We start from the raw sequence: 23,079 nt of genomic DNA, 5'->3' as shown, positions 1-23,079 counted from the left end.
GCAAAATTCACTTTTACATGGTGTTTGAACATAAATGTGTGTTGGCAGTGTGTGTACACAACCACCCTATAATGATAAAAATCCACCAAGTGCTTTTTTTATAATCCCCATAAATCATAAGCACTGTCTCAGAACGAGCTGTTCTCAGATTCAGGGCAATGTGACGTCACTTTGCACAGGCCCCTCCCACGACTGTTGATTGACACTGCAGTTTGAGCATAGACCTGCCCTGAGTGAGCTGGACACAGTCCACCATTGTTTCCATGCTGGAGCAACTGTAGACAAGAATGTCTCCTAAGCGATTGAGGTGTTATGTTGTTGGATGTAAGAATGAACTTGGGGCCAATCTCATTTCTCTGTCTTACCCCTTCCCCTTCCCCTTCCCCTTCCCCTACCCCTTTGTCTGCGTCTTCCCCTTGCCCTTCGATACCGAGTGAAGGGGGGCAGGGGGAAGAACGTTTCTCTAAGAAATGAGACACCACTCGATTACCGTTTGCGTCATCTTCCCTTTCTGCTAGCTGGCTGCTACGTCAACAGAGGCGATACGCGTTGACATAAACAAACGAAGATGCCGTCGTCTCGGGTTGTGATATCGATTGCCTGGTCTCTCTTTATCTTTGCACGCTTGTGTGCCATCAGTCAAAGACATTGTTTCATTGTATTTAACGGCGGCGCCGGCGACACCATAAGCAAAACATTAGCAAACGGCAAATAGCGTATAGCTGCTAGCTAGCGGTTAACTAGTGATTCAAAATAAAAACATTACAATTAAAACCGCTTGAACGTTTTATTAAAGGTATCATAAAAAACGAGTGTCATTAAACTGCTGAAAATACATACATTTGTGCGACTCACTTCTGAGAAATTCCTACCCCTCTCTTTCAAGTGTGGTCCTCCGCAGACTTCGTTTCAAGGGCTATGTAGCCCTACGCCTTGGCCCTAGCCCTTAATCAAAATGAGAATTGGGACACCACTTCCCCTCACATGAACGCGCAAAACCGAGGGGAAGGGGTAAGAGTAAGGGGTAAGACAGAGAAATGAGACGCAGCCTTAGTCTTCATTTACTCTCATTGTTACTCGAGGATGGATCTGTACTGTTCATGATCCAGCTTACGGTCTCTGGAGCGACAGGCCTAACGTTACTGATCACAGCAAAAATGAAAGTGAGAGCGCGCACTTTGACAGCTCATCCAGTCGTGGATATACAGTTTACCAGTTGATTAAGCACCCACTGAAAAGGTGTGTATATATTTCTTTACTGTTAGTTCTAACGAGTGTTTTGTGTATTTCGCTGTGTATGTTCCATGATAATGAAAGGGAGAGAGAGAGAGTTTATGGATAAGACTTTAATGCGCACTTATATACTGTTTATTCGGCTCTTAGTGATTTTCTGGAGTAAAACTAAGGCTTCATCTTTTGTGTGAGGTACAATAAACTTAATTGAACTCATCGGTATATTTTGGTCATCATTCGGACGGGGTCTGCTACAGCAGGCTTGTATTAATAGTGGATAAAAGCAGATGACAAATAACCGTAATTAAACTAAACTATTCCTGTTCTATCTCCATACAGCATATATTCTCTGACTCTGTGGGCATTACGGTGCGGCTCAGAACACCACTACTGAGAGTTTCTGTTTTGATATTATCAGATGAGATTGTCCTGGCTCTTAGCGCGAGCTCATGAGGCTCCGCCCCCTGGGTCGGCAGCAGCAGTGAATTTGCATTTAAAGGGATACACACTAGAACGGTGCGTTTTTCTGAGCCCCAAAAAATGACAATTGAAACATGCTGTAAAAAATTATCTGTTGGGTATTTTGAGCTAAAACTTAACATACACACTCTGGGGACATCAGAGACTTATTTTACATCTTGTGAAAAGGGGCATAATAGGTGCCTTTTAAAGTGTGTGTGTGTGTGTGTGTGTGTGTGTGTGTGTGTGTGTGTGTGTGTGTGTGTGTGTGTGTGTGTGTGTGTGTGTGTGTGTGTGTGTGTGTGTGTGTGTGTGTGTGTGTGTGTGTGTGTGTGTGTGTGTGTGTGTGTACACACTTTAACAAACTTTAAATAAACTCTTTGCTGCTGTCAAGTAGATTAAATATGTTTTATTAAAATTGTGTTAGTGTGTATACATATTTTTATTTACTTTTCTTCAGCATTAATGGATTATGTTGATTAAAAATGGCACAAAAAAAAAACATTTTGTAATGTTACAACAGATTTCTATTCCAAATGAATTCTGTTCTTTTAAACTTTCTATTCATCAAAGAATAGTTAAGCAGCAGACATGAAGGCTGTAAAGCATGTAGTAAAGTGGATTGTGGTCAAAGGACTAGAATTCTTCTTTTTTTAAGTTACTTATTGCCTAGTAAAAAGACAAACTGCCCAAAGTTCCATAACCTTTGCTTGTTTGTAAAACATCTCACTAAACACAATTCCTAAGCAGGTAACAGAACAGATTTATGAAGCACATTTAGCATGACTGGCTTACATCTGCTCTGAATTTTTTTTTGTCATGACATTGGCAGTGGAGACAGTGGGTTGGTTTTCTGGAAGAGCAAAATCGAGCTCTGGCTCCCATTAGTAAATATAGAAGGTTCTCGGATGCAGATCATAGTCATGTAAAAAATAGCTCAGTGGAATGCATGGCCTTCGCTCTGTGCAATCCGTGCCAACTCTGAGCGCACGCATATAGCCTATGTGCACTGCAAGTCATCTAGGCTGTGTTCACCTTCAGTTCAAAGCTCTTTGATATCGGGTGTTAGTGATGGGTCAGACGGGTACTTCACAACAGGAAGTGAGAGTCTCAAGCAAGGAAGGGTTAGTGGAAAGTAAGATGTTTAGAATTTCAGCTGACGATAAGCTCATCTATATTGACTACAGCTCTTTGTACATTTTTGCATCAAGCTCCAGTTTTACAGCCCTGCATTGTGACCAGTAGTTTACTAAATCTTTGGGGCTCCTGATTTGTTAACATTCATTTTACTTTATCGAATAGGCTATAGTCTTTGCACTAACCATGCTACAAGTTTCTGGTACTTCTAAAGGCTTTGTTATGGAGCATCCTGTTCCCAATTTCCTGTCTCTAAGGATCCCTGATGGGAGTTGAAATAATGCAGAAAGAATTCCATACTGAAATATTCCAAAAGACAACCTAAATATAGTATTGGTTTTGAGGAGGATCTATTTACAGGCCCAGTAACCAAGCTGTGTTTTATGACCATGAAATTGAACTAAAAGTGTATTTTTTTTATTATTATTAATACTGGTAAATGTTCCTAATTGTAGTGAAAACTTGCTGTTATTTATAGCTAAATATAAACAGTTCACAAGTTTGGGGTCAGTGAGTTTTTTTTTTTTTTTTTAGGGATGCAGGATATATTGGACACCATATCGATATCGGCCGATATACAGTGGGTACGGAAAGTATTCAGACCCCCTTAAATTTTTCACTCTGTTATATTGCAGCCATTTGCTAAAATCATTTAAGTTCATTTTTTTTCCTCATTATTGTACACACAGCACCCCACATTGACAGAAAAACACAGAATTGTTGACATTTTTACACATTTATTAAAAAAGAAAAACTGAAATATCACATGGTCCTAAGTATTCAGACCCTTTGCTGTGACACTCATATGTTTAACTCAGGTGCTGTCCATTTCTTCTGATCATCCTTGAGATGGTTCTACACCTTCATTTGAGTCCAGCTGTGTTTGATTATACTGATTGGACTTGATTAGGAAAGCCACACACCTGTCTATATAAGACCTTACAGCTCACAGTGCATGTCAGAGCAAATGAGAATCATGAGGTCAAAGGAACTGCCTGAAGAGCTCAGAGACAGAATTGTGGCAAGGCACAGATCTGGCCATGGTTACAAAAAAATTTCTGCTGCACTTAAGGTTCCTAAGAGCACAGTGGCCTCCATAATCCTTAAATGGAAGATGTTTGGGACGACCAGAACCCTTCCTAGAGCTGGCCGTCCGGCCAAACTGAGCTATCGGGGGAGAAGAGCCTTGGTGAGAGAGGTAAAGAAGAACCCAAAGATCACTGTGGCTGAGCTCCAGAGATGCAGTCGGGAGATGGGAGAAAGTTGTAGTAAGTCAACCATCACTGCAGCCATCCACCAGTCGGGGATTTATGGCAGAGTGGCCCGACGGAAGCCTCTCCTCAGTGCAAGACACATGAAAGCACACCTGAAGGACTCCAAGATGGTGATAAATAAGATTCTCTGGTCTGATGAGACCAAGATATAACTTTTTGGCCTTAATTCTAAGCGGTATGTGTGGAGAAAACCAGGCACTGCTCATCACCTGTCCAATACAGTCTCAACAGTGAAGCATGGTGGTGGCAGCATCATGCTGTGGGGGTGTTTTTCAGCTGCAGGGACAGGACGACTGGTTGCAATCGAGGGAAAGATGAATGCGGCCAAGTACAGGGATATCCTGGACGAAAACCTTCTCCAGAGTGCTCTGGACCTCAGACTGGGCCGAAGGTTCACCTTCCAACAAGACAATGACCCTAAGCACACAGCTAAAATAACGAAGAAGTGGCTTCACAACAACTCCGTGACTGTTCTTGAATGGCCCAGCCAGAGCCCTGACTTAAAGCCAATTGAGCATCTCTGGAGAGACCTGAAAATGGCTGTCCACCTATGTTTACCATCCAACCTGACAGAACTGGAGAGGATCTGCAAGGAGGAATGGCAGAGGATACCCAAATCCAGGTGTGAAAAACTTGTTGCATCTTTCCCAAAAAGACTCATGGCTGTATTAGATCAAAAGGGTGCTTCTACTAAATACTGAGCAAAGGGTCTGAATACTTAGGACCATGTGATATTTCAGTTTTTCTTTTTTAATAAATGTGCAAAAATGTCAACAATTCTGTGTTTTTCTGTCAATGTGGGGTGCTGTGTGTACAATAATGAGGGGAAAAAAATTAACTTAAATGATTTTAGGAAAAGGTGAAAAATTTAAGGGGGTCTGAATACTTTCCATACCCACTGTATGTTCATTTTTAACGTTATCGTTATCGGCCTGATAAGAAAAATCGGCCGATAAATTAAAATCGATAAATAATGTATTATTTCCTTCAGCTGAGACATTTCAGATGCGCACTGTTCACCATGATGGTTTTGAATTGCTTGAAATATAATTGGAATCACTTCAAAAAAGGAAAATAGTCTGTCATATATATATACAATTATAATGAGAACTTTAAAATGTTGTGCTTGGGCCATGGCTTTAAATGGTGAGACTTTTGTTTTTGTAACCAGGTTCTCAAAAATGATATAAAAATTTGGTTTTAGATTTATCGGCCAATATATCTGTTATCGGCTTCCAAATCTAAAAAATGATCGGTATCGGGCAAAATGTTCAAATCGGTGCATCCCTAATTTTTCCTCTTATGCTCACCCAGGCAGCATTTATTTGTATTTTTTAAATGCAGTGAAACAACAGTAACATTATTACAAGTAAATGTTTTATTTATATATATTTAAAAGTAGTTTATTCCTGTGATGGCAAAGCTGTTACTCCATTTTTCAGTGTCACATGATCCTTCAGAAATCATTCTAATGTGCTTATTTGATGCTCATGTAGCATTGTTTGCATGTAAGCATGTTTGAGGAATTTCAATACGACACTGCCTTGAAAGCACTATAGTGAACTGTTAAATAATTATCAGGATTTTCCAGAAGTCGCAGTTCTTCTCGGCTTATTTTTCTAAGTTGCCATTGCTACTAGCCAAGTAGGTCATACTCTTAGAAAACCGCTCTTGTTTCTGTGACCTTTCTTGTTGTGCGTCGTCAAGGCATCGCAGCGTCTAAGCCGAATGAGTAAGTAGATGCAAAACAGGCACTGAGTTCAGTAGGGAACTATAACAATACCTTTTCACTCAAAACACAATCCTCAAGCCACTGAAACTGGCCACGAGAGGAATTTTTCCTCGGTCACTAAACCGTGCTCCCCGTCTCTCTTGACGGCATCCCTGCAGGCATGCATACGCTTTCATGTCAGTGTACGGCGAAGCATCCTGTTTACATCACAAAAATGTCTCCATGCCAACGAGAGGCTGGTGAGGGGTGCTGGGTCCTGGCAGTGCCATGTGGGCTTGGCTCGGGCTCGGCTGTGTGTATTGTTTCAATGAAGCAGGGATTTCTCTGCCCTGCACTGAGAGGAGAGAGGAAAGGGAGTGTGGAAATGGGGCAAGGCATATGAGATCCCAGAACATCACAGCAAAGTTGTAGCCATGTTCTGCAGACTCGTGCATTTTTAGCATTCTTGTTTCGCATTTTAACAGAAAGCAGGTGGTTTGGACAACTAGATGTCGAGAGGACTGGGGCCTGAGAGTGGTCAGGATTTGCTTTCAGTAGTCTGAAGGTAAAGGAATGCACTTGCATCTAAAATTATGTTTTGAGCTTGGCAATAATAGATTTTGCTGTTTGTCACACTAGTACTGATTGGTGTAGGGCCTAAAGAGAACACACTGAAAATAGGTTTATTTAAACCTGAAAATAAACAATGTTTTAGGATTATAAAATTAGACATTTATAAATTGATACATTTAATAATATATTTAAATATTATATATTTTTATGTATTTTTAACTTTTAAGTATATATATAAAAAAAAATTATATATATATATATTGCAGATTTGCAAATAAAGTTACAGTGTCTAGCTGGCTAACATAAATAATGTTTTGCACTGAAACTGCAAGAATGTATTACTACCATTCAAAAGTTTGGGGTTTGTAAGATATTTATTTATTTATTTTTTGAAGACTTTTGAATAAATTAGTACTTCTATTCAAGGATGCATTAAATTGATCAAAAGTGCCAGTAAATACTTTTACATTGTACATTTCAAATAAATGCTGTTCTGTTCATCATAAAATCCTGAAAAAAAGTATGTATCATGATTTCCTCAAAAATATTAAGCAGCACAACTATTTTCAACATTAATAAAAATAAATGTTTCTTGAGCACCAAATCATCCTATTAGAATGATTTCTGAAGGATCATGTGGATCAAGGATCACTGAAGACTATAGTGTGTAATGATGCTAAGAATTCAGCTTTGCATCCCAGGAATTAATGACATTTTAAAAAATTGTTAATTTTAAATTGTAATAACATTTCACAATATTACAGTTTTTCCTGTATTTTTGATCAACTAAATGCAGATTTGGTTAGTTTAAGAGACTTCTTTCAAAAATATTAAAAGTATTAAAAACCCAAACTTTTGAACAAAAGTGTACATGTGCTTATGAATTTATAGCCATCATGGATTTGGATTTATTTCCAGCAGCTATTATTGCAAATAAAAATAACTTGTATTAATATTAATAATAATAATAATAATAGAATAAAGTTATATCAAATAAAATACATTTGTGGTGGGGCCAGTTAAAATGTTGGTAAGTACAAATCTGAACTATTGGCGTGAATGTTCAGATTCCAAATGTTCAAAAATGTTTCTAAATCGTGAATTTAGTGTAATAATTTCCATATGTAGTATTTGGATACCCTTCCTGTCATCTAGCCCCTGGTTTCTCACCCGTTTATTTATTTCCTACTCTAGAATTCGGCTCTACTCACTAGCTTTGTGGGTTTTTTTTCTTCCTTCTCTTTCGTCTGCTTATTTCTGCCAGTGTCATTATATCTGCGGATGTCATTATTGCCATCTTTCAGGGATAGATGGCTTTGTAGCAACGTGTGTGGACTAAATACAGGGTGGTTAGTCTCCAGAGCGAGCCAATGAGAAGCATGAATTTCAGACCATTAACTGGTTGATGTTTGGCAGTCAAAGGTTTTTATAATGAACTGTTTCGTTTCAAACCGTCTTGTTAACTGCATGCCTCTGTGTTTGTTTTTTAGTTTGAGCCGAACTAATGGGGAGATCACACAGGCGGACACAAAGCTAGAACGCTCAAGACCAGATCATCTACTTCCTTCGTGCCAGGGACTCCATACTGTCGTGTTGGATGCAGCTTAATAAGCAGAAGAAGAGAAAGAAAGGATTTCTCTCACTCCAGCGGACTAGATTGTTTTCGGTATGATGAAAAAGTGAACTTGAATAGTTCCAGAAACCAAAAAAAAACCTGTGAGACGGACCTAGAACTTTTGTGGGGGACATCGGGCTGAAGTGGGCGCCATCGTTTCTTACGTGGCATCGTTGGTCGGGTAAGGAAACGGGGATGACCAGCCTTTTCCGACGTAGCAGCAGTAATGGAGGGTCTAGGGGTGGCGGAGGCTCGGCCGCAGGCGAGCTCAACAACTCCAGGCCCAACCGGCAAGTTCGACGGCTTGAGTTCAACCAGGCCATGGAGGACTTTAAAACCATGTTCCCTAGCATGGACTATGAGGTGATCGAGTGCGTCCTGCGCTCCAACAATGGGGCTGTGGATGCCACCATCGACCAGCTCCTGCAGATGAGCATCGACGGGCAAGGCTCAGATGACAGTTCGGATTCGGATGACAGCATCCCACCAGAGGTCAGTGTCTTTTGAAGTACCTATATTCCCCATATGATTGCGTTTCTTCAGAGGAAGACAAAAGCAGTGCTCAGCGCTAAGGATTTTTTCTGCAGACCTGGTCAAGGCCAGTGTTTTAAATTTGGACGTGCCCTGCACCCCAACAAAAAATACAATAAAATAATTATTTTTTTCATTGTTTCATGTAACCTTGTAATAAATACAGTTATGGCTCCAAACATTTTGATACCAGTGAAATTGAACAATTCTCAATTAACTACTTGCCTAACTAATGTACATTTCAAACATTATTAAAGACAAGTAAACAGTCAGTAATAAAATAAGAACAAATAAATAAATTAGCAATAGCACAAATAGATGCTTTTAGTTTTTCAGGTAGGTCTAACAGTGACAATTTCGTGAACTGTCCCAAGCATCTTTTGCACTGGCTCCTGAAATGTGACATTTTAATAAATTAAAAGCGGTCCATTCAGCTTGTGCACTTAGCTGAATCTGTAGCAAACTATGTTTTTTGTCGCATTCTTCACACCTTATTTTAAGCGGGGTGTAATAATCAATACGTTTCTCACCCACTGTGACAGTCCTCTTACACCTGACTTCCCTGATAAGAAACTGTGTCAGGACTGGGCTTGGAGACGGATCTGAGACACATTACGGTGTATCTGTCTGTTTCTCCATCTGCTTCATGGCCCAGTGGAGATGCTCTGCCATTAGACTTCGATGCGATCCTAAGTGAAGCATAAACTGCAGTGCATTTTGTTTATACATTCTGCCACGATTCTGTGTGTAGCTGCTTTTAAGAACATTCCCCACTGGTGTATTTTTTTCTCTTGCATTATTTATAATCTTCTGTTTATATGGGGATGTGTTGGAACAGTATGTGCATGTGCTTTACTGTGCAAGCTGTTTGTATGAAAATCACAGCAAACATTGACCTGAGATGCATTAAAAAAAAATGTTTTAGGTCAATTTTCTTTCACTAGGTCACACCAATAACAGTCTACTATATCACCTGCATTTAATTAAATTATATTTTTATTTATTTAATTATCAATTTAATTACATTTAATATGATATTAAATTAAATTTAAATATTATCCAATAAAAAATGGCTTGGAGCTTTTAAATAAAAACACTACTTTTTTATTTATTTTTATTTGAGCATCAACAGTTGAATGTGTGAGCAGTGTCTACATGTGCAGTAATTCATATTCTGTTTGCCATGATTTTGCAGTAGCCTACAGCACATTGATTCATTAAAAAAATGTTAAATATTTTTATTTATCATTACATTGTGTAAAAAAGATCCATTAGTACCATTTAGGATTGTCACAATACCAAAATTTATTTTTATTTTTAAATTGAATTTAAATATTAACAAATTTAATTAAAACAATGGCTTGTATTGTTCAAGCAAAGACTAGTCGAGTTTTATTTAATTATCAACTTGGTGCCTAAGCATCCATATTTTTTTACATTCCTTCTACCATTACTCATTTTAAATTAATAGCTGACCAATACTAAACAAATGAATGATTCTGTGCATTAGAAAAATCATTTATTTTTTTCTCAATAAAAGTTTCTTGTTACTGCTAATTGCATTTGTTTTCTCTTGTGCTTTTATCAGATTCTTGAGCGGACCCTCGAGCCAGACAGCTCAGATGAAGAGCCACCCCCTGTCTACTCACCACCAACATATGACATGCACATATATGACAGGAAATATCCTGATGCTCCTCCTGTTCCTCCACCCAGGTTAGAAACGTTTTTGAGAGCAATTTTAAAAGAATTACTGAAACATCATCAGTCTAGGAAATAGGGTCATCACAGGTCCTTGTTCATTTAGTCACGGTTCTCTAAATTGATGCCCCCTGGTGTTCAAAAACCATATTGCAATTCCTGTTGAGCCGTTTGTTTGCGGTTTAATAGCCAAGATGCTTGTAATTCCATTTGTCCACAGATGTAATACTCATTAATTCACAAATGTTTATTGGGTCAGACACAATGCAGGAGCTATAATTGAATTATTAGACTGATGTGAGCATTCCGAGTATTGAAACAAGTGCCATTGGGGTCTGTTATCTTTCAGATTCGAGGCCCAGCCTCCCCCTGGACACAGGCAAGTCCAAGGTTACAAAAACTGGAACCCACCATTACTTGGCAATCTGCCTGATGACTTCCTGCGAATTCTGCCCCAACAATTGGACAGTATACAGGTGAGCATTTGTCATGTGATGCAACAATGTTTCAAAGTTTGGGGTCAATAAGAAATGTATTTTAAATTGATCAAAAGTGCCAATAAAGACATAATGTTACAAATTAATTATATTTCAAAATAAGTGCTGCTCTTTTGAACTTTATATTCATCAGAGAATCCTAAAAAAAAAAAAAAAAAAATCCACAAAAATATTAAGCAGCACAACTGTTTTCAACATTCATAATAACAAGGAATGTTTATTTTGCATCAAATCAGCATATTGGAATGATTTCTGAGGGATCATGTGACACTGACAGGGAGTAAGGATGCTGAAAAATCAGCTTTGCCTCACATGAATAAATTAGAATATTATAATAAAATGGAATAATCAGATTTTAAATAATAGAAAAGTTATTTTAAATTGTAATAATATTACTGTTTCTTTATCAACACTAAGGACTTTAACTATAATGATAACAATAAAGATATCGTCCTAATAATCGTTCTAAATATAACAGAAAAGCAGAGTCCACACCACAACTATAATGATAACGGCACAGATAAATGATATCATTGGAATCGTTTTCAGAACGTTTTTTCCAGCTGATTAACGATAAAAGCATTGACAACCAATCAGAATCCATCCTGCTTTAAAGAGCTCGAGCATTTAAAGCAGCAGATGTCAAAACTGCAGCGGACATTTAGAATAAACAGAACGATATCGTCCGCTGGTGTGGATGCTAATATAGTTATTGTTATAGTTATCCTTCTTGGTGTGAACGGCCCTTTGGTTAGAGACATTGAAAAACATTTAAAAAAAATCGTAGTTACCTTAAAACTTTTGAATGGTAATGTATCGTAGACTGAACTAGAGTATCACACTGCCTTTAACACTTTTCCTTTTTGTTTAAGGGTTAAAGCACAGTCTGTATTCTCAGTTATCTAACACAAACTCTGAATCCAGGCAGGTTTTTTTTTTTTTTTTTTTTTTAAGTGCCCTCTGGGCTCTTTTGCTATTCAACAATATAAAAAAAAAACATTAATAGTTCAGAAACATCTTTAGAGGTACAGAGGTTTGGTCATTAAAACATGCTAATGCAATGCAGAAGTGCCGCAGGGAGGCCATTGTGTAGTTGCTTTTAAGCTCTTATGCCATATCATGCTCTCTTAATGGCTAGATTAACTATAATGGTGTCCTTGATCCATTGTACATATACAGTTGTCCTGCATATGATGAGTGTTCAAACATAAAGCAATGTATTTGATATTCACTATGACAGCATGACAGTCTCATGTTATTAAAGTTCACACTTAAACAGTATGTGTTTTTAGGAGAGTGAATCTTCTCTCAACATGTCTGGGTCATATATTCATCTAAAAATAAACAGAAATATAGGAATAACAAAACACCCTGTTTTTAAGCATATGTTCCTCCCTTTAAAGGGATGGTTCGGAGTAATTTCAACCTAGGGTCCTTTGCACCATGACCTCGAGCCAAACACCCCCCCAGAAGCCTTTTTTCCCTTGGTCGAACATTATTAAAGTTAGAGCTTATTTAGAGATATCAGCAGAATGGCTTAGTGCAGGGGCTAATGGATCCAAGGTTGTATCACGTAAATTACCCCACTAATAATGCCCGGAATGGTACCAAACTTCTATGTAGGTTCTGTACTCATAAAACGAGGTATTGGAAAGTTTGTGAGTACATCAGGAGTTTATTTAAACAACACTTGGCTGATGGCTTATGCTACCGCTAACCCGGACGTCGAGGTCACTTCTGTGATTTGGGAAAAGCCCGTAAAAGTCCTGGCAGAAAGTGATGCATAAGGAGGATGTAGTGCAATGATGCCCAGTTCCAGGAATGCACTAATATTTTGTTGGTAGTACCAGTTTGCAACAATTTTTAGTTAACACGGAGTTGTCAAAACTTTGGAAAAAATAATAAAAAATGCATTGCTTTCTATTAAAATATTTGTTTTCAGAAACTGTTTATTTACAAAATTTTACTACAGAGAACTGCACTAAAACAACCCTGTTTTAAAGTTTGCCAGTTCTTTTGGATTTTAATGAAAGCGAGTCTGATTTTCTTACATATTCCGTACCCTTCAATATTCTGCAGGGCTCTCAGAGTAGCATCTCCATGCCCTCTTCCTCCTCTTCCTCCTCCTCCTCAGTACCCCAGAAGGACCCGACTGTGGCGGCCGCCACAGGAACAGGTGGAGCTTCAGAGCAGGAACGTAAACTGAAGCAATATTTGGAGGATGAGCGTATCGCTCTCTTCCTGCAGAACGAGGAGTTCATGAAAGAGCTGCAGAGGAACCGAGAGTTCCTCGTTGCGTTGGAAAGAGGTAGGAAGACGCCCACACGCTAAATGGGACAATGAGCAGTTTCTGATACACTCTACTTCCCTTCCTTTCACAGTTCCACCTACACAAATCCTAAAGAGTGAATTCTTATGCAAATTTACTCAGCCCGGCTGTGAACGTTAATGGTTTTGGTTTTTCTCCAAGGCCATTAGCAGTGTCTATTCCTCACAGCAAGATTTTGTTATGCTTTGTCATACACATTTTGTGCTTTTCCACACAGATTGTTTGATATACCTTGAGCCTATGAGTGGTCTTCTTTGGATGACTTCATATCCTCGTTGAACGCAGAATGTCAAAGACTTCCATAACACCTGCCTTCTATGTTTTAGATCGATTAAAATACGAGTCAAAGAAATCCAAATCCAGTCATTCATCAGCTAGCATGGAGAACTCCACAGGTAGATATCATTCACCTGAACTGTGGTTTTGCATTTTGCGTGTGTGAGTATGTATTAGGGTTGCGCGATATGCTCCATTTTCATATCGTCCTATCGTCAGCCTGTGAGATCGGCGATACACGATATTATCGTGAGGGGGGCGGGGCTTACTTATTTGATTATTAACTTGCTTATTTACTCATCAATTTGCTTGTTTTATTACTTCGTTTTAAATGAGAATCTTTTTCTATTTTGCTAGCAAAGGTGGAGTGTTTATTAATAGGCTAAATCAGGTTGTTTCCTGGTATAGTGAGGTAAAAAAAAAAGATCCTAATCATTCTTGTATCTGACCATTCTTGTATATTTCAACATGTCAGCGGGAAATTTACGGACACACATGATCCCCTCATGCCGTTACTGATGCAGCATTTTGACTGTAGGCTGCTTCTGCACGAGATCATGAGAACACGTTTTAATTTATTGGGTCAAGAAAGAGTCGGAGTCTGCGATATGTCCTCCTACCAGTGCTCTCTCTGTCTGGATGCACTTCACTTATGCGCACCGCACTTCAATAAACCGAAATAACGCGGGTTTTAAATGCCGGGAGAAATCAGAGGCAAAAATCTAAAAGTCGATCGGTACTTACTTATGACTTGACTCTGATAAAGGAAAATGGGTTAATCCGTTTACATGACCACATGCATTGTCAGTTTATTCAGCATAATCGAGTTAATAACGTGCATGTAAACGCGATCATTCCCTGAAAACGAAAGCAGAAACGGACTGCGCTTTCACTGCATTAACTGCGCGTTCTCTCAGAGACGACGGTGGATATAACGGTAGGCTACAGCATCTTAATTTACTGGCTTAATATTTCTCTTGTGGACTTACATTATTGACAGTGAAAAAAAAATAGAAGAATATTTCTTGTTAAACAAGTTTGAAGTTGCTTGTGATTTCCACAGGCAGAGTTTCACAGATGCTTCGTGTAGCCTACTAAAGACTTTATTAGGCATAGGCGGCCTATATAATTTTATTGATATTATTATTATAATTAATATTTTGTAATTGTAGCCTACTGTTTTTAGTGTTTTTACTGTCATTAAATATTTTGTTAATGTGCTATGGAAACAAAATACTGACGAACAACGATGCCGCGTCTTCATCTTGGCTCTGTATAAGAATATGCGTCTGTTAAAACAAGCACTCTTGGCAATTTGTGAATGGATCACCTTGCAATTCAATTTCGTTGTGGGATGTAATTTTTTTCTGTTTTAAAAATATTTTCTTTGAGGAGTCCTCATACGCGCGCGTCGGTGACGTTGCATGTGTGGTTATGTGATGTCGCAAGTGTGGTTATGTGGTGAGATGTCGTTATGAATTTAGGCAAGGCAAATATAATTGTAACTATACTAGCTTCATAATAATAATAATGATTTAATACATTAATAGGAAAACGAGCCAATTATCGTATTGATATCGTCAAAGGCATCTGCCATCGGCGATATCTCTGTCTATCGTCGATACACGATACTATCGTCTATCGGCACAACCCTAGTATGTATGTCACGCTGTGTCTGTGTGTATAAGCAAAAAGGCCCTGATATGCTCACAGCAAAGGTCTTTTATGTTCTTCACTTAGGGCTAAAACAAGTTTTAAAAATACCTTTGCAGTGGTATACTGTTAGCAAACGTCCCGACACCGCCAAAGCTGTTTGAATATGTAAATATGTTCTGAGTGCTTTCCTCTCAAAAAAAAAAAAAAAAACACCCCAAAAAAATGACAGTGGTGAGAAAACAGCAGTTACGAAAGCATTCTGATCATATGGATATGGATGTGGATATGTTTGCACGAGCTCTGCAATTCAACACGCTACATTTATTTAGCACTTTATATACAGATTGCTTTAAAGCAAGCAGCTTTACGGTATTAAACATGAAAAAACAGTGACTCTATCAGAATTTCAGTTTCTACTATAAAGCCGCTCACTAGTTGGCTCTCTCATGACGTCTGACCTTGACGGACTGAACAGAAGAAATTTAACCAAGGAAGATTTCCACACAGAAGAGGAAGGAGCCACAGACCACACGTACCTAATATGTAATCGCCACCGACCAATGGTAGTTTGAGGTGTTTACCAGCCAGAGCGAACTTTTCGCTTCGAAGTTGCGAACTCCAGACACGAACTTAATTTTGACGTGATTTTGTCCGAAATTACATCACGCCAGTTTGTTCTTCAATTTCGCTTGAAGTAAATTTCACATTTTCCCTTTTCAAAACCCCTAAATTCTCAATAGTAAAAGCACCACTATTACGGTTATTCATAATGAAGGGTAGAAAGTGTCAAATTAAAAATGTAACCCATTTTGCAACATTTTTGTTGTAGAAATCAAGATGCTTTACTTTTTTCCCTGAAACACAGGTGACCACTATGCTTCCGGATCTGTAGAGGCCTGCACAGCAGTCTCAGATGACGCTCTGTTCAGAGACAAGCTAAAGCACATGGGGAAATGTAAGTTCACCTGAAAATAATTGTTTATTAAAGATACTTGTTGAACGTTAACATTTCTGTTGAATTGAAACATTCTTCATTCTCACCTGCAGCAACCAGGAAGAAGCTGTTTGAAATCGCCAGAGGGTTCTCAGAGAAGACGAAGCGGAGGAAGTCTAAAAGAAGAACGTTGCTACGGCATCATTCGTATCCTTCAAAATGTGCCAGAACCACTTTAGCTTAAATCAAAACAGTGGGAGTGTAAAAAATAAAATACTATGTGAAATCAGAACTTTTAGAGCAAGCATGAAATCGAAAATAGGACAAAAATGAGTTATGAGTTATGATGCTGTGTTTTTAATGTTGAACTCAGTGGCTCCCCTGTTTTGTGTTCAGCGAATTCCCCAACAAATGCTATTTATGGTTCTTGGCAAAGTAACTTTGGTTCAGTCGAGTAAATTTAGTGTTGACTGTTTACTTTGACTGCACTTTCTCAGATTGGGCACAGCCAACTCCACTGCCAACCTCCTAGACGACGTGGAAGGAAACCCATGTGGTAAGACTTTCTCTCCAATTTTCCAAGCCATTTTTTCTTAATGTCTGATGTACTCTTCCTGCCATTGATAGAATTTTCTGGCAATCTATGTTTTCGCTGTTATACGGTAGAAGGCGCTATTACCCATCTTTTGAAATAGTACAGAATCTCCGGATCAAAACAGTCAAAAAGTACTGTAGAAACAAGTGATAGAAGCATTGCTTATGCACATGTTGTAGTCTTTGAAAAAAAACACGATTTTCTCATATTGTTGTTCAAATTATTGCTTTAACTTGATGTAGCAGAATTCATACCACAATAAATTAACCTCATACATGAATACAGTTTAGCAATGGAAAGAGAGCTGAAGCAGAATACAGGAAAGCGAGAAGTTGTAGCATTTGAGCAAACCATCAGTTTCTAGTCTAACAAACCCTTCTTTAAAAGGGGTAGGGAATAGGGATACTTAATGGATCAAATAATTAGACTAAGTTTGATACTTGCATGTCTCACCCTTTTGAATAAAAGTGTCCTGATGTAATTTGTTGAGGCTCCACTTGATCTTTGCTGATGTTGTCTTGATGAGAGAGAACCAGTTGGAGTCAGAGGATCTTTGGTGAATGAAAAGACAAGGCCGCAGCCTTGCACAAGCTTAGGGCTCCTTTGAAGACTTCTAGCTCAGCATCATCATCTTCACATCAGAATTTTCCAGAATCCCTGTGATCTTATGATCAGTGATCTTTTAATGTGTGAAGATGTCACATCCTCTGGAGGTGTGTGAGCCAATATGAAGTTGTTCCTTTGGATCTATCTATCTATCTACCTGTCTATTTGTCTGTCTGTCTTTTAATTTAATAATTTAATGAGGCCATATTGTGAATTCAGTTAATTGTACAGTCCTGCTTTGGACTACATTTTTAATTCGGGATGCCGGGGTGTGTCTTTCTAGATGAAGAAAGTCAGCTCAGACGATTGGCTGCACAGGAAGAGGAGGAGCCACGTAAGGAACCACTATCATGGTGAGTGGCTCATGTAGTGAGATTCTTCACTTTCCTTTTTGTGTCCTTTTGTGTATTTTCTAAACCCAACTACATGGGCTTCAGTGCCAATAATTAATCATCTCAGAGATGATATTCAAATTCGTTCCGCTAGAATAAAAATCCTGCAACTGACATAGATATCGAGTAGTAACTAACCTCTTGCAGATTTCATTCCAGATCCCTCCTCTGTGCTCTTGGGAAATTAGGATTTCCATGGTGACCTCAGAATGACCCATGGCTGATAGCTCCTTATCTCAGCGGCTCCAGTGCAGGCAATCCCAGACTCGAGAGGGACAGCCCAGGCAGGACTGTATGATCATTTTGTAGCAGCCTTTTGCAAGCCTAAGATTATTGTTACCTACATTTGATTACTATAATAATTATTGTATTGTAACTGTTTGTTAATATTTGGTTTCATATGTAAAATTCAACAGCTATAGTACTGATTTCCTATGTATTTTTCCTTTTTTATCCCTAATCATCTGAAAAGAAATTCCCTTTTATGTTTGTTTAAAAATATCAGTTACCTGAGGAGTTTCTTTCCCCATTTAAGTTTGATTTGACTTGTCACCATTAGAAAAGAGGCAAATATTTGATTTATTACTGTCCAGAAGTGACACAACTAACTGTCAGTTGTTTCAGCGCATTAGTATATAACTATTTCTTTATTTTCAATGAACCCTGCCACTCTCAGTCTAATCTGCACATTAAACATCAACAGCATTTCCTCAAAGAATGTACCCAGACTGTCACGTTTATTACTCAAAGGGTTCGGGTTTCTTAGGGGTTTGTTTTATCCTTTCTTAATCATTGCTATCAAGGAAAAAAACATTATTCAGGTCTCCATTTAGTGTGGTGTGATTTTAGGGTGCTGAATAGTCCATTTCCATGGCCCATTTTTACTTTTTTCATACAATTAAATCAAAACAGAGTTAATTTAGATGAGTTGACCTCTCTTAAGTGGTCTCCGGCCAAGAAAGGCAATGCACACTGTCAATGCCAAAATTCGATTTGAGTCATTTTTACAGAAAAAGAGAAAGGCGAATCGCAGATCAACCCAAAGGTTGGCCTGCTTCTCATGTTTGCACTGCCATATCTGTTTTATAAAATATTTGAATGGGTCTTTGTGAAAAGTGATTCGATTTGTTTGTTTGAGCCGGTATAGTTTTTTGTTTTGTTTTTATCTTTGAACAGAGCAAGCGGAGTACATTTTTTAATGATTCTGTCTTTGAACCAACCAAAACGCTGGTTTGCTTTTTCTTGCAAATCACACTGAATGATTTACCCTAACGCTGTGCTTCCAGTAGGTCACGTGACTATGTCGTAAGGTCAGAGGTCTAACTGTGATCCACCAATAAGAATGTGCCATTATGTTCCTTTTAGTGTTGTGCATCCCAGTATTGATTCAGTGTAAAGTAGCCAATTGGAGGACACTGTGTGACATTTATGATGTTTGTTTGTGTTTTATGTATGTCAGATTGTCCAACTGGTAAATCTGGTAGTTTGAAACCACCTAGTCACAGTATTATATGTGCCGAAGCACACTTTTTGGATTCCTCAATGGTACTGATACACTTCAAGCTCCTGAAATGGCTATTGAAACTTGCTAATTTTGTTTAAAGGGCATTATGTACAGTATATGAAGTCATGATCATGTTCATGTCACTTATGTTATTAAATGATTTTTGCCATTATTACAGATTATATAGGTATCCATAGGCATCATCAATGACGTATATTTCACATACAGTAATTATATGTTCTGTGAAGTGTAATAGCCTTTATGAAATATGTGCCAGTGCCATGCATATTTGCATGATGGTTTTTTTTAGATCTTTATGGATGGCACAGAGTCAGTAATTAGTTTTGAAAATGATGTGAATTGAAAGAACAAAGGTTTTGTAAGAGCAAAACCTTGTTGAGAGTAGCAACGCATACCGTAGAGCCCATGTTCCCAACGTTGTCATCTGCGATTTAGGGCTGGACTGTGTGATATTTTCCCTTCCATCCTGCTTTTTAACATATTTTATCCTCTCAGGGAACTTGCTCTCATTTCACTTTCTGCTAAAAGCACAACTAAAACTGAAAACTTCATAGCGCAGATGCTTCATTGATATGCAAGGTAGCGCCGTCTGTTTACTAGTCATGAGGTTGATATGAACAATTCAAGGACTGTGTGGATGATCTGCTTCGGTATGTAGCCAAGTTCCTTTTTTTGATCACGTGTCCTTGCGTGTTTACCCGAAATGTTTTCAAGATCTACTTCTTCATCTTCTGTCTTTACATGGGAGAGATAGAGGAAGATGTGTTCAGAGAGTGTCGTGTGCGAGCCACGTGATTTTAAGTGGCTCTTAACAATTAGTGGAATGTAATATTTATACTGTATTAGAAGGAAACAACTGTACATAGTAATTGGCAATTTTTTAACATAAAATATTTGACCTTGCAATTATTTTTTTCGGTCCGCTTTCTTTTGAAGAATATTATTCTCACCAAATTAAGTTGACTCTTCCTCTATTTGTCCAAAATAAATGTGATTGTCCCGCATCACATCATTCACTTAAGACTATTTCAAGTTCTGGACTTTTCTTGCAATCCAGATGTTTATTAGCTATTGGAATAAATAATAAAATTGTTGTACTCTGAATGATCATGTCATTTTTTTCCTTCCCCAAAAAGTCAAGTATTCAACAAAGATTCTAGGTACAGGAGTACATGGAGTTGGTGTCAATAGAAAATGTAAACGATACAAATAAAGTATTTATAACTTGCAGACAAAGTGTAAAAAAAAAAACTTTAAACATCTTTAGTGTGTGTGTGTGTGTTAGTTAAAAGGTTTGAAACCCCTGTTCTATATAACTGCAACCAGTAGAGGGCAGTACACAGTCCCTTATCATGAGTTTGTTTTTCCTCTTTGCTGCATTTTTAGATTTAATTTACATACATTTTTCTTTTAAATGATTTACATTCTTCCCTTGACCATCTTGACCATGTGAACTGGTATTTCTTGGAATTACTAGGCAGAGCCCTATCCAACAACTCCATGGTCACGGCTCCATCAGTTATCAGCCAAAGACTAAATAAAAACATTCCACTATCAAGCATCAAGTGAGCTAACATGGCAGGAAAAAAAAACTTCCTGTATCTAACACTTATCTGTTTGACACACTAAGTTACCTTTAAAGGAATAGTTCACTTAAAAATGAAAATTCTGTCATAATTTACTCACCCTCAAGTTGTTTCAAACATGTAAGAATTTTCTTTCTTCTGCTTGAAAACAAAGGAAGATATTTAGAAGAATGTTGGTAACCAGACAGTTGATGTAGGCTGAATTGACTTCCATTGGGTGTTAGTGAAAGTTCTAGAAAACTGAGACGCTTACATGGATGTCATATTTCTAGTTTGTTTACTTCAGAAAAACAACAACTGGAGTTCTTGACATGGCTGAATCAATGAAGATATCAGCGTATAGGCTACTTAGTATGTATACTTGAAGTATATCAGGGTGGGGTGCACATCATTGCAATCTTTCAAAATAAACACAAAACATAAAGTAATAAAGTGTTTTTCCTCATTATTTACACTTAGCATCATATATGTGTCTATTCAGGAAAAATGTAATAATAATTCAACAACAAAAGTTTCAACAGGAGGAAAAAAATACTATGGAAGTCAATGGGGTCCATCAACTGTACGGTTACCGACATTCTTCAAAATATCTTCTTTTGTTTTCAAGCAGAAGAAAGAAATACATACATGTTTGAAACAACTTGAGGGTGAGCAAATTATGACAGAATTTTCATTTTTAAGTGAACTCGGCTATTCCTTTAAGAAATGTCCTTCTTAAACACAATAATCTGGCAAGAAATAAACATGCACTTCTCTTGAACCATTTGGTATTAATCCAAAACTCTTTGTCAATAATCATCCTTGCATACTGACTTTTTGATAGAAACAAGTCCAATAGATTTAACCACATAAAGATAAACAGACAGAACTGATTGCATTCATCATAGATTATCACAACATAATCATGCATTATTATTCTGTCACATCTGTGCTGAATGTCCTGGCTAGTGTATGTTGAGTCCTTGATATAAATGAAACCCTCTTCTAGAAGAAAGATTATTTGATGTACTATTTATACAAGCATTGAAGGGATAGTTCCCCTAAAAATGAAAATTCTGTCATAATTTACTCACCCTCAAGTTGTTCCAAACCTATATGAGTTTCTTTCTTCTTTTGAACGCAGAATAAGGTATTTTGAAGAATGTGGGTAACCAGACAGTTGACGGTAGCCTCTGACTTCCATAGTATTTTTTTCCCTATATGTTTGATTACCCACATTCTTCAAAATACCTTCTTTTGTGTTCAGCAGAAGAAAGAAACTCATTCAGCTTTGAAACAACTTGAGGGTGATTAAATGACAAAATTGGTGAATAATCATTCTTCCAAACCATTTCTATAGCTTTTGCTGTTTGCATTTGTTTTTTGTTTCAGCTCTATACAACATGTTTTACAGGAACCACCTGCTTTTAGCGCCATCTATTTTGCCTTTGATAGGAACACACTTTCCAAGTTCTCATATTCTCATATCACATATTTGACTTTAGGGATTGCACAAATGTAGTTTACGTCTTTTCTTTGAAGCCAAATGCCTCCATTTTAGACTTATCGTACCACTTTTTCTTTCAGAATGTTTCAGGTTATTGTATATGGCTTCTAGCAATCTACAGGAATGGTGCTGGGCTGCTTGGGTGTAGCTGGTTTCAACCTCTTCTTAAGAGGTCAAAGCTGTAAAACGCTGAAGAGCCTGATGGCTATTTTCTCCTGTTTCAGGACGTTGTAAGACACATGGCAACAGCTGACCTTCTTTCTTGTTCGCTCAGTGTAGTAGAAGTCTCTTTTATGTTAGAGTGCAATATTGTTTTTTTCCCACCCATTTTGTTTCAAAGAACATCAGAGTTAAAAACAAAGACAAAGACGGCAAGTAATACAATTAATTAAATGTGAAATGTTGAAGTATACAGACTGAGTATTTTCTTCTAAAACATACTCCAATAATTTGTATTTTATTTACAACTTTGAAAAATAATATGATAAAATAAGATACATATTGTATGGATTTATTTTAAGAAAAAAATTGTAATAGCCTATAATTTATATGCAAACGTACCATTATGGTGAAGATAAAATTTATATATAACATATATATGTTGTTAATGTATTAAATACCTACTAAGGTGTTAAACTGTTAGTAAATTAATCAGTGATTGATATTCAGATTTTTAAAAGTAAAATTCTGAAGAACAATATGACGCTGAAGACACCTATATTTTCATTGTAACATTATAGAGAAATACTGAAACTTTTTTGTTGTAACATTGTAGAGAAATAGGCCTACTTCAACAGCAGTTTCTGATCAACTAAATAATTTATATAAAACATATAGGCCTACTAACAAAACTTTCTTTGTTCTCTAGATGCTTACGTGGACTTTTTCACAACACGAGTCATTACAGGGACAGTGGATAAATAATAACACAAAATAAATGTTACTTTAAATTCCTGAAACCTA

At 37.6% G+C, this 23,079-nt stretch overlaps 1 protein-coding gene across 6 annotated transcripts in view; it reads left to right on the top strand.

Annotated features, from left to right (window-relative positions):
* Positions 1 to 20,146, top strand: part of cuedc1b (CUE domain containing 1b) — a gene marked incomplete at its 3' end in the record, with an annotated part of 36,355 nt that extends 16,209 nt beyond the window's left edge. Inside the window, exons 1-11 of one of the 6 annotated variants that reach the window (XM_084418948.1) lie at positions 6,118 to 6,379; positions 7,878 to 8,494; positions 10,122 to 10,249; positions 10,584 to 10,710; positions 12,811 to 13,039; positions 13,387 to 13,455; positions 15,858 to 15,947; positions 16,040 to 16,133; positions 16,424 to 16,482; positions 17,411 to 17,480; positions 17,679 to 20,146. In XM_084418948.1, the coding sequence (XP_084275074.1) occupies positions 8,198 to 8,494; positions 10,122 to 10,249; positions 10,584 to 10,710; positions 12,811 to 13,039; positions 13,387 to 13,455; positions 15,858 to 15,947; positions 16,040 to 16,133; positions 16,424 to 16,482; positions 17,411 to 17,480; position 17,679 (1,164 nt within the window). In that variant the 5' untranslated portion in view covers positions 6,118 to 6,379; positions 7,878 to 8,197. Of the gene's footprint in view, positions 1 to 6,117; positions 6,380 to 7,877; positions 8,495 to 10,121; positions 10,250 to 10,583; positions 10,711 to 12,810; positions 13,040 to 13,386; positions 13,456 to 15,857; positions 15,948 to 16,039; positions 16,134 to 16,423; positions 16,483 to 17,410; positions 17,485 to 17,666 lie in introns of those variants that run through there. The other 5 variants (XM_084418950.1, XM_084418947.1, XM_084418949.1 and 2 more) reach the window with 5 other exon arrangements.
* Positions 20,147 to 23,079: the final 2,933 nt, after the last annotated feature.

Source organism: Rutilus rutilus, assembly GCF_951802725.1.
Source record: "Rutilus rutilus genome assembly, chromosome: 9".
NCBI lineage: Eukaryota > Metazoa > Chordata > Actinopteri > Cypriniformes > Leuciscidae > Rutilus > Rutilus rutilus.
The sequence above is the reverse complement of the archived record's forward strand: the minus strand, read 5'-3'. Positions and strand labels throughout refer to the sequence as shown.